The sequence below is a fragment of the Sturnus vulgaris genome, chromosome 9 (assembly GCF_052056855.1).
Source record: "Sturnus vulgaris isolate bStuVul1 chromosome 9, bStuVul1.hap1, whole genome shotgun sequence".
NCBI classification, from domain to species: domain Eukaryota; kingdom Metazoa; phylum Chordata; class Aves; order Passeriformes; family Sturnidae; genus Sturnus; species Sturnus vulgaris.
In genome coordinates, this window is record NC_142251.1 from 18,353,833 (window position 1) to 18,365,867 (window position 12,035).

General features: G+C 41.8%; 1 protein-coding gene and 1 long non-coding RNA gene across 3 annotated transcripts in view; one reads left to right on the forward strand and one right to left on the reverse strand.

Annotated features, from left to right (window-relative positions):
• Nucleotides 1-12,035, forward strand: part of LOC148222831 (uncharacterized) — a 123,942-nt gene that overhangs the window by 43,921 nt on the left and 67,986 nt on the right. The window lies entirely within an intron of this gene.
• Nucleotides 6,223-12,035, reverse strand: part of DPYD (dihydropyrimidine dehydrogenase) — a 337,856-nt gene continuing 332,043 nt past the window's right edge. For both annotated transcript variants that reach the window (XM_014884797.2, XM_088170031.1), the window contains exons 22-23: nt 10,256-10,396; nt 6,223-7,639 (exon numbers count right to left, since the gene is read on the reverse strand). In XM_014884797.2, the coding sequence (XP_014740283.2) occupies nt 7,469-7,639; nt 10,256-10,396 (312 nt within the window). In that variant the 3' untranslated portion in view covers nt 6,223-7,468. The remainder of the gene's footprint in view (nt 7,640-10,255; nt 10,397-12,035) is intronic.

Sequence of the window (12,035 nt, forward strand, 5' to 3'; positions counted from 1 at the left end):
CAAAACTGAACCCCCTTCGTATCAGACACATTACTTCATTTGTAATGAGTTGTGGACTTGCTAATAGATTTCATGGGCTGAAATTTGGAGTGTCACTTTGCACTGGTAGCTGCTGGAAGGACAGTCAGATAAACAATGGCCACGAGCCTCTGTTGTACTCAGTGTCCCATCGCTGCTGCAAAGCAGGCTCAGTTTGGGGTGTCTCTGGTGTGCGCCTTCCTGTCACTGGCAGACAGCAAGCTGGAGCTGAGGGCATCTCCAGTCCCTGGCTACACCTCTGTCACCACAGCCCCCGTGGTGCAAAGAGCTTTTCCAGCTGATTGTGGGGCCTGTTTTGGTTACTGATGGCCAAAGCCCTGGCTGCTGGGTGTTGTGGGGTCTCAGCCAAGCCCCACTTCATCCCAGGCCTCTGCAGAGTTGTGGGGTAAGCAAAAGCACAGCACTGGGAATGGCAACTCGAAAAGAGCAATGCGGGCAGGGCTGTCACTGCCCCTGCTGTGCCACACACAGGAAGCAACCCTGCTTCCTGTTCCTGATGGGCAGACATAGTATTTTAATTAAACTATTATTTCAATAACCCTTACAGTGTGTGGCATGGCTTGGGAAGCATTAAACCCAAGGTAAACAAAGAGTGTAGCACTCCATCTGCTTTTAACAGCAACATGACTGTTTGGGCAGCACACAGAGCTGAGTACTGTTAGTATTTACTGTAGAACACCTCATGCCAAATTTAGCCTACAAGCTGATCACAGGCACGAGGTTTCATTATTTCAAGTGATTTATTCTTTTCTGATGTGAAGAACACTTCTTCTCTGCACCAAATGCTGCTTTTCCACTTAAGCGATGCTAAGCAGAAGCTAACCAATGAAATGAAGGTAAATTTAATTACAAAAACCATAACGTTCTTCAAAACCAACAGCTCACTCTCTCTCTAACAAGGAAAAATACAAATAGAAACCCTTTGGCAATGCTCAAGAAATATCTGGGGCGGAGGTGAAAGGGGCACAGCTTGACAAGTATGCTGAAAGCTGAATGTGGATTACCCGTGAGTGCAAAAATGAATAAATGTGTTTTATTCCATTATATTAATGAAATGGTTAATTCGGTTGCTATAGCAACAAGGAACAGCCATGCTAAAAAGCTAAAGGGCCATACATAATGCCAGATACAAGGTCTCTCTAATTCTAAAGCTGATTTTCTTAGCCACAATAGAAGTGATGTGTGTTTTCAATATCATCAGCTTTTGCATCAAATTCTCAAGATAATCCAATAAATAGGCTAGTAGCATAAAATAGCATATATGCTGGCACCTCATAAAACTTATGCAAGGGGTTTACCTATGCACAGCAATATGAAAGGAGCCACAGATTGCAGTGTGGGATGCTTTAAGGAGACTGCTCTGTGTGTGATGGTGAAATGTGTTACAATGGGCAGCTCCTACAGTCAGGGAGCAGGTGCCTGCAGGAGCAACCACTGCAGACACCATCCTGATAGCTATTTCACCCTATGGAAAATAGACTTTATATTGTTTTCGCCTGCATTTCACGTGATTTTGATTAAAAATAATAATTCCATAAGGTTTCAATGAGCAATCCTGCAGAGCTTGCTTTTGTTTGACATGAAAGCCATGGACAGGGTGACCCCTGGTCTTGTCAACAGCCAGAGAACAGACTATAATTACTGAAGCCTATGCAAAGGAAAGAGGAGCTCCCACTCTGCCCTTCAGAGGAGCCTAGGGCAGCCCCTGCACAACCAGGGCTCCAGAAAGGAGCTGCTGGGGAGGGTCATGGTGCTGCCCAGCCCCAGTGCTTCCATCAGGCTGGAGCCCCTCACCAAGCCCAGGACCACTTCCATTCCTTTGGCTCCCTTTTCTTACAGTGAGATTTATCAAACACCACATCACTCATTCTGCCTGTGACAAATAAAAGTCAATATATCACACTCACAGGAGAAACAGAATTCACTGGCTCCTCTTGTTGAACTCACACTTACAAAATTTGGCCTCATACACCTCCATAAGCAACGTGGGTGACTTTTACCTGCAGGCCATCTGGTTTGCATGAGATTGGCAGTTATGTTCCTGAGAAACATAATTTCTCAGCAATTGAATATAAAGCTTTCAGTGCTGAGGCCTAAACCTGCCTGCAACGGGCAGAAGTAAAAGCTGTGATGATAGTCTCTAGACTAAACAGGTGAAAACAATGTCCTTTAGGATGATAATTCGCTCCAGTCTGTGGCATGTGATTCTAATCAGCAATTGTGAGTATGAGCTGGCGACTGGAGGCATTTGACACTGCCTCTTGCTTAAATGTAATAAAAGAGAGCTCACCACTGAAGGCAGAAACACTGAGAGGCAACATTAACTATATCACTATGCTGAAGTAAAATGTTTGATCTCACAAAAAAACAAGGCAGTTCAATAGCTGGCTCTGTTTTAGTCAACTCGTATGAAAATCATTTATTAAGATTCTCCTGAACCTTACACAGTACCTCAAAAACAGATGAGAAACAGCTTTAAACTGTTTGCTGTCCTTTAGGGTCCTGGCTGGCAATATATGTGGAAAGGCCCATGCAGTGCAGACAGATGAGCTGTGTGTAACCTGCACCTCTAGAAGGTGATGCTGCAGTGGCCCTGCAGAGAAAGCCCTGCCATGAGGAGCAAAGGCAGCTCCCTGCAGAGCAGGAGGAACCTGCCTGCACCTATTGCACTGCAGTGCTGAGGACACACGGGCAGGTTGGCATTTCTACAGCACCACAAGAAACCCCAATGGTTCAGAGGTTTGCTAACATTTGTCAAGTCAGAGATGATAAACTGAAGGGCTACAGTGTTCAGCTGCTGAGCCACAGCAGAAAGGACTTTGTTCTGCTCAGGGCTGAGTCCACCTCCCCAGCACCCAGGCAGGTGTGCCATGGGAAAATTAATAACTTGAAGCTCTTTTGTAGAAAAGTAACAATCGCATTTCCTTGCTGTAACTTTAGTGTGCTTAAGCTAGAAAAGGGGAGAGTGCGTGTGTGTTTACCATTAAGATTTGGATAGTTTGGGCTTTCTTTGTGCAGACGTGGTAAGTGTTCACTTGCCTAGTTGACCTCCAGCTTCACTGCTTGATAGCAATGAGATCTGCTCCCACATCACAAAAATCACGATGGGCAGATTCAGACCTCCAAGAAAGAAGGGATAAAAGCAGGATCTCTACTCCTGGGCAAAGCCAGCGTGGACATTTGCACAAGATCCAGCAGACTAACCTGAAGAAGAGTTATTAAAAATTGATCTGCTGGAGTAACAACTGGAAAGATTAGTTTCTCAGAAAAGAAAGGAAATGGCAACAGCAAAAACAAAGCAACCCAGATGGCCCATAAGCAGACTAATTATATGAAAGACCCAGAAGCAACTCTGAAGTTACCAATCCAGCTGCCGAGAGCGTCTGCCAGGTTGCCAGATGTTGCCAATGAAAACCTATCTTCCACAGTTCATCAAAGAAGTGGAGCTGCCTGGTGAAGTAAAACCTCTGCCAATAAAATAAATATTTTATCTAAAAATATTTTCTACTAGGAATCGTTGAAAAATATAAAATTTTAACATGTCCAACTCGATGTTACAGTAGATAAATAATGAAACATACATACAGAATGCATCGGCAAGATCTTATTGATAGGAAATATCTATGCTTAACATTTTATTTCTGAGGCTATAGTCTTGGATTGTGTTAAACAAAGTGGTTTTATGAGGCATGAGGTTGATGGCACTCAGCTGGGGTTTGGATAATTTGCCTTGAATCTAGCAGTCGCTTTTGCCACCTTGAGATAAAAGGCTTAAAGACAACAAAGCTGGAGGAGGCAAAGGTGACAGTCGCAGGCACTGGAAGGTGGGGAGGCTGCAGAAATGACACCAAGCCACTCTGTGGCTGCCACGACACCTCTCCCAGAGCTCTGTGTCCCCCAGGACACAACAAAGAGGAGCAGCAGTTCTAGGTGCATAACTTACATTTTACTCCTGCCAAATTTTATGAACACAGCAAATGGATGGCTGCTAAAAAGGCTTTCTCTAGTAATTGGTAAAGGATTTGAGCAAGGAGCACTATACATGTGCAGGGCTTCAACACTGGACACACAGGCTGCCCAGCAGATTCATGCAAAGACTAATTTTAATTTTGCTATGAGATCAAATTAATATTCCATTTTAAATCAGGAAATTATGTATTTTAAAAATCCCGTGTAATTTTTTAAATGTGTCTGTTAATGTTGCCAATCCAGTGCCTTGGAAATATTATGTCAGTTCATCCTAGAGGCCAAAACCCAAACTGCCTGGATAGTCTGTTAGCAAGGCAAAACATCTCTGTTTTCCAATGAACATGTATGGGTGCATTGGGATTCACACAAGCATAGTTGGCAGCTTTTTCAAGTTAATTTTTGGCCTGCAGAGCATCCACTAAACATGGGGAGCATTTTCTGTTCAAGATTATGATATGAATAAGAATGTGCTACCAGAGGATGAGCTATGGCACTTCTATCACAATTTAATTTGTCAAATATAGTTGACAGTATTTTATAATAATAATCAATAGCACAACATGTCTAAAAACTGCAAGGGCTGGAGTTGGAGGATGTCAGCCATCATGACTTTAATAATACATAATTCCTTAAATGTTCAATTAAATCACTGAAATATATGAGCTTAATTTGGAACCTCTTACACTTTGAAAATTTCTCTCTCTTTTTTAATAACCGACTACAGAATTTGCAGACTAGACCAGATTTTTCTAATTTGTTTCCTTGGCTCTTAAATACACTAAATGGGATGATTCCCCAAGACCAATGTGAAAAACATAAAAACCCCAGGAATATGTCCTTTGTGGCTCTCTCCCCTGCCTGTTTACAGCTCACCTTACCCTGATGACTTGAGACATTCCTGCAGGAAACCTAAATGTGGATATTTCTCTGAGTTCCTGCAACACACAGATTTATTGCCAACTGTCAGAGTCAGAAACAAATGCATTTGGGAATGTATTTCCTGAAACTCTTACCTGACTTGACAGAACAAGAGTGGGGCAGAGGGTGGGTAGTAAGAAAGAGGCCTCTGTAGCATAACCCGTTATTTCTTCTTCAGTAAACAAATTATAGTCTTGATTATAGTCTTGATTCACAAAGAATGCCTTTACCTCTCCAAAGATTACTTTATAGCCACTGTGGAATACTGAATGTCCTGTGACTACTGAATATTCTTGGGAAAGCTCTAATTTTGCTGCTACAATTCATCAGGTACCTGTGCTTAGATACTTAAATTAGGTCTCTTGGCATTGTCCTGTATTTCAAAGAAACCACACTGGCAGATGTGATACCTTCAGGACAGTAAGATAATTGGGTCTGGGGTGCAGGAACAGAAGACCTGGGGAGGTGCCCTGCTCAGCCACAGGTGACACAGCACCTCTGACCCACAGGGCTCGTGGCAGCAGGACATAGAATAAGAAGGACATGGTAACAGCCTGGGAGAAGACAGCTATTTTCCTTCCACCTGCTGTCTGAAAACATAAAATGTTATTTTCAGACCATCTGATTTTGATGTCTTTTTCTGCCCCACTCAAAGGCGTGCTGCTTCTTAGGCAGTTCCTCAGCAGAGGGACAAGCAATACATGCAGAGACTCTCCAAACTTTGTCACCAACATTCACAAAACAACTTGTTCTTCCTGTGAGTCCACAGTAGCTCACGTAACTACTGCAAGACTAGGAGCGTTAAAGAAGTTGCAAGCAAATATTTTCTAAGCAGTATGACTGTCTGTTCCTATTTCATCCGTATCTGAAAAATCCACAATGATAAATAGGAAAATTAAAATATGAAGATAAAACTATTAGTGGAGACACTAAATTTGAGCCTGCCAAGCAAGCTCAAAGCACCAGCAAAACAGTGTTGGTAGAGCAAGGAAATGATGGAGCACTCACTGAAATGACACTTGAAAATGTTCAAATTTACAAATGCGTGCACCCTGTGTGTGTGGGGAAGGAAGGCAAAAGGAAGGCAAGTCAAAGGCAGACAAAGAGGTGCCAGAGAGGGGCAAAGAGCATGATACATTCTGCACTGTAGGCAATCAATGGAATAATGTACATGTGAATTAACTCATTAATGGTTCCTGGAGTGAATCTTCGAGATCATGAAACACCAACTGACAGAGCTCTACAAAGAAAATCTGTTTAGTAAATGCGAAAAGAAAAATCACAAACAAACCCAAGTTGGTTTCAACGTTTATTTATAATTCAGTGTTCAATTCATAAATCAAGAAACAAAAGCCAGGGTATCTTTGTAATCAAAGCTTTTGCTGCTCACAATATATGGTATAAGAAATTGAACTGATAGATCATTTATTATTGTTATGAAACTAAAAGCTTTATATTCTTAACTGGAGCAAAGCAGACAGCAATATGTTCATATTAGAAAGTTCCTACTGTGAGTGAAAAATGGATTAAAATTGAGATACTGTTTAGTAAGACAGATGAATCAGTATTTATTTTTGGCTGTGAAACTGCTAGAACTACACACAGCACTGGGGGAAATCACCTTGCCAGTTTGCCCTGAGAGTCTGTGCTTGGCAAACGCAGCCTGCAGGGTGTGCAGTCCGATTGCACGCACTCAGATCCCTGACCTGAAATGTGTACATTCTGCAACATTAATTGGCACAATTAAAAAGTTATTTAGAGGATCAGCTTGGAGCAAAAAATGTTGTTGCTTCTCAGAATCCTGAAACGCAACCTGGACTTCCTAATAAGCCATTTTAACTGTTTGCAGAGCTGTTGTAAGTGTTCACTGAGGAGGGAAAGTAATGATCAAACCACCCCTGCTACACAGAAATCTGAAGAGTCCAGAATGTGTCAGTGCAAAGCAAATTTATTCTATAAAGTGACTAGTGTGAAAAAGAATTAGAAAGGATTATAAAAATACTCTACCATATGTTGTAGTCGTTGAAAGTGATTAATCCAGTTCTTAAATCCTATTTTAAACTCCCTTTCATTTCTGTCTATAGAAAAATAGAAGCCACATCGCTTTGTTTGAATGCTATGTAGTTAATTACATCTTCTAAGAAACTCTTTTAAAATTAAATGTAATGTTTAATTACAAAACGCTCTCCTTGAAAACAGTTAGCTTGTACATTGATTTGTAGTTCATTAAAAATGCTTTCTTAATTATATTTCCAGCCAGAAAATACGTAGAGATTAAAGAGTCTATGGAGAAGTTTTGAAATCACAGCATGAATTGCAACAAGAAAGTTACACTTCAAATAGTGGACAACTGACATCCATGACCACCTTTCTGTAATTTCCAAACTTAATTGTTGCAAAAACAGTAATTGGAAAGCAGTGTTCATTGTAACGGCCATCAGCATTACATTTTTTTCTAGGAGTAGATTTGCAAGGACTAATTAGGAAGCAGATCAATGCGGCCGAGGCGGTGCGGAGCTGCCCCGAGCCGGGGCCGGGCGCCTCATTGCGCGGGGCTCAGGGCCAAGGGCAGCCCTCGCCGGGGCTCGTACGGGGTTGTCCTGGAAACCATGCGGATGCAGTCGATGACAGGGCACACGCTCAGACACAGGGTGCAGCCTGTGCAGCTGGCGGTGACCGTGGGCAGGTGGGTGCTGGGATCAAACTGGATTGCCTGCAAACAAGCAGGAATAAAGAGCATTGATGTGGCGCAGGGGAAGGGTCGGGATTGCTCCCGTTCTGCGCTCCGGCGCTGCAGCACTCGGAGACATCTTGGTGTGATTCTGCACTGCAGCTATAGCAACTGCTCCACTGGCAGGGAACTAAAAACCCCTCTCAGACACTGAAATTAGAGAGGTGGGCCAAATTACACCTCTGCCAAAGCTCATGGCCCACAAGGGCTGCTTAAAACAGGAGGAGGTGGCTCCACGGTATTTAAACTCCCAGAGGGTATTTCTCCTTCATGTAAAGAAAATCTTTCCTAAGACAGCAATTTGCTGGGGTTATTGGTTTAGAGGAGACAACAGTCCACACCTGTACAGCTTCAGCACAATGCCCATCACAAGGCATTCTTTTGTCTTTTACTTTCAGCACAGCATAAACAATCTAATTTAATGAACAGCAGAGAAAAACACAGTTCATTGTGCCTCATGTGATTACTTTTCTTTGCAAATCTTTGAAAGGCATATCAGAGTTTGGGGCAGGCAGAGCTTGCTTTAGTTCTCGTGTTCCATGCAGTGAATCCTCATTACCAATTAGGATGATAAGTGTATTTGAATGTAAAATAACAGTTGCAGTCTCAATGATATAAGCTCCTGGTTATAATGGAAATGGCAATTAAAAGCAAAAACAAAAGCATCACACAACCGCAAAGTGTCAATATCTAAGAAGCAAGACTAGAAAAGAAAAAAAATTTTAAAAAGCACCAGAAACACTGAATATCCACTTTGAAGAGTTTAGGAGGGAAAATCAAGCCTGAAAGCTGAACTCTGGCAAACAAGCAGTGCCTTAGCAAATCTCCCTGAGCACTGTCAGCATCTGGGGGAGCAGGGAGGTGATGGGAGGTACTGGTGCTGCTGCAGGCTGGCTCCTGAGGCAGATTTGAGGCGTTTGGGGGTTCAGTACTAGGAAGGCACAGAAGTTGCTGTAGCAACCAGCAAGGGCATGAAGTCTGTAGTAACTGTCCTGGTTCTCTGAGTTTTACTTCAGCTTGAGCACAAAGAGAGCTCTGGCTCGTGAGTATTTAAGGAGGACTCCTTTCTTTCTCTCTCCCTAACAACAATGCACATCTTGAAAGGGAGTTCAAGGAGGGAGAGGAAGTCAGGACTACAGTGCTGACTTTAAGGGAAGCTTTTCTGATGGAATCATACAAGGTGACAGCTGCGTAGAGCAGCATGGATATTTCTGAAACAAAGGGAAGCATAAAGCAGATGCTGTTTTGAAGGTGAGGGGGGTGGCTGTTGATTTATTTGCAATTAAGAATTCCTTTGCAATTCTGTTCAATTAATTTCTTTTCAATTTCCTTAATTAAATAAGGAAAAAAGCATTTTTCTTTTGTGCTTAGAAAACCTTCCGGGGGGTTAAACTTTGGTTCTTTTGATGCTGATTTTTTTTCCAGTTACAGAAAATAAAATTTACTAAATCTAAACCAAATCTTTTGCTCTCTAAGGGTTATATGAAAAATATAATTCTCCTGTGAAATCTGATGTAAGGGGAAAGGTGAAGATTGCAATGTCAAGAAGATATTTAGACAGTTAAAAGGCTACTGTAGTAATCTATTTTGATATAAATACACCATTAATTTTCTTTTATCGGTGGAAAAAACCTTTGCTCTGACATACTTGTTTTAAATGCAGCTGATTTGCAATGGAAGACGTCTTTCTGTGACTTTATGTAGCTCAAGTCATCACACCTATTATTGGTTGGACAGAATTAAAGACAAACAAAAACTCATGGTATCCAGAGGACACTTGATGCTCAATTAAAGTATTTGTTTTTGACAAGCTCTTCCCAGACTAAGATGTATGGAAACATTCATGTAGAAATTATTGCTTGCTGCATATTTTCTTAAAGAAAAAGAGTCCTCCTGTACAGTTTTTCTTACTGCAGACCAGTCCATCAGCTCCAGTGGACATGGCATAGAACGGCACCTAGACATGCTGATGTATTTCATACAACTTGCTACTGTATTGAGCAATCAGAGGAATACTTTGCTGCAACCGGGAGCCTCAGCTCGAAATTGGGCCATTTTCTGGTCACAGTGATTTCTGCAAGCTTCAACCTGCTGCTCTAAAGCCCTGGCAGTTATCCTGGAGAAAGGATTTGTGGCTCAATCAAGATCAAAACAAAACCCCATCTGCCTGAAATCTGAATTAGTTTGTTTACTCTGAGGGAACAAGAACTGGGTTTCTTAAAAAGCATTTGGCAATGAGACCAGCCCATGTCTCCCCACATTCCCTTGGTGGAAATGGATGAGTTCTACCCTTTCTCCCTCAGGTACCTAAAAATCATCAAGAACTACTTTTACTGCCATTCAGCTTGGGGCTCCTTCATTGTCTTCCTCTTAAAAAGAACCCCAGTTGCAGTCAGGGCCCTGTGATAGCGACGTGGTCCTTGCAGCCCCCCAGGACCAGGCTTATGAGCCAGAGCCTGGGAGCATGATGGGCTTTCAGTTCAACATTTTAGGCATCTGTTTTTACCACCTGCTCATTAACAGAAGGTGAATTCTTTCTTCCCAGCAGCAGAAAAATAACTCATCGTGCCTCTCTGCTAATTACAGCTGTGCTCTTACCTGGTAGCCAGAATCATTACAGGTCATGTAGCATTTGCCACAGTTGATACACATTTCCTCGTCAATCAGAGCCACAACTTGCTCTGTGTTGCACAGATCACCATATGTTCCAATATACTGCAGTGCTTTTCCAATTACATCCTAGGAGGGAAAAAAAAAGTTATCAACTCATTTATAAGATACCTAGGCAGTCTCTGTAGCTGCACTGGAGCACTCTCTAGTACTTAAACATGGAAGATTTGGCCATGTATTTTGATGATGTTTAGGATCTTTCTTATAAATTTCCAAGAGGTTGACCTTCACACCCTCTGTAAAATACGAAGAACTTTCCATTACAGGTACATTTCGAATATAGGCAGTACTAGTAGTATACATTGTGTACAAACACATTCTACAAATAAATTACACATTTAGTACTCAATTTTGCATGTGCTGTTGTTTTGCCATGATTGGGTGAAACTTCAAGGAACAAAAAGGAATGTAAACAGGAGTGACATGCTATAAGAAGATCATCTTTGGTCATTTCTCACTAGCACAGATTTAAGCACTCACAGCAAGTAAAGAAAAAATTGAGAGAACAATAACAGCTCTTCTCTCTTTAGCAAGATGTACGAATGACATCATCATCAGTTTATTTCAAATACTGTACAGAAGTAAGCTTTAGGTCTAATCCTGCAAGTTCTATTAATTTCACAGGTAGGAACTTGCTGCATCAACCTTACACATCAGTGCTGCAAAAGGTGTATGTCAGCACAGCATACACCAAAAAGGAAAGCTCTGCTACATAAATTAAATACAGAAATGAGTCCAACCTTGTCTTCCTAGTTTGCAAACCCAGCACTACTTTCTGAAAGAATGAGGTCTACCTGGTCTTCAGCATTTGTACAATAGTATCTTTAAGCAAAGAGACAAATTTCTTTGCTTACTGGATGCAGTATTAGGATCTATGAAGTTGCTCCTAGTGACTGTTGAGGTAGAAAACTCAACCAAATCCTATGCCCAGGAAGAAAGACTGGCAAATTGTACTGTTTCCTTGTTCCAAAAACACTCAAATGTTTTCTCTCTGCCAAACCCCATGGTTGCTGCCATGTGAAATACCTTGGTTGCAATCATTCAGTGCTAAAAACCTTCCAGTTCTTCTCAGCAACATGCAGAGAACATTAATGCTCTTTTAGCAGAAAACAGCTATGGCACATTGCTACAGGCAGCATGATGAGCATGGACAGATGACTGTGTACAAGTTATCACAGCTTAATGAGTTAACACTCATCACTTGAGCTGTGCAAGCTGATTTTGTGCATGGTCCAAAATATCTGCAAATCTGAAGTGAAATCTGTTTGCTTAAACCACTGTAAAAGGTCAATTAACTACTATGGAGGTGTTTCAGCTAATGCATTTTACTAGAACAAGACTTGAACACAAAGCCCTTTACTGTGACTCCACTGATGAACTATGGTAACCAAATCAAATGTGATCTCCTAGAAACTGCTTACACCCCAGTCTTTTCATTTCCAGTTCTTACTCAGAAACATTCATGGATTTACTGATTTACAGCAGTTTTCGAGTGTCTGCAGTCTTCTGTGTCAGCTGAAATACTGTAGTGGTAGACTTTAGCTCCAGCTTGTTTCAACTCTCATGTAGGCTTGTCAAGCCTTGTCTTTTGAACCTGCTGCAGGTTTCAAAAAACACGTCTTTATGTGATCCAGTGGCCCCAGCAATGCTAAGGATCCTCGAGCCTCTCTTGTGTGTATACAGTCCCAAACATTCCACTGCCACAAAT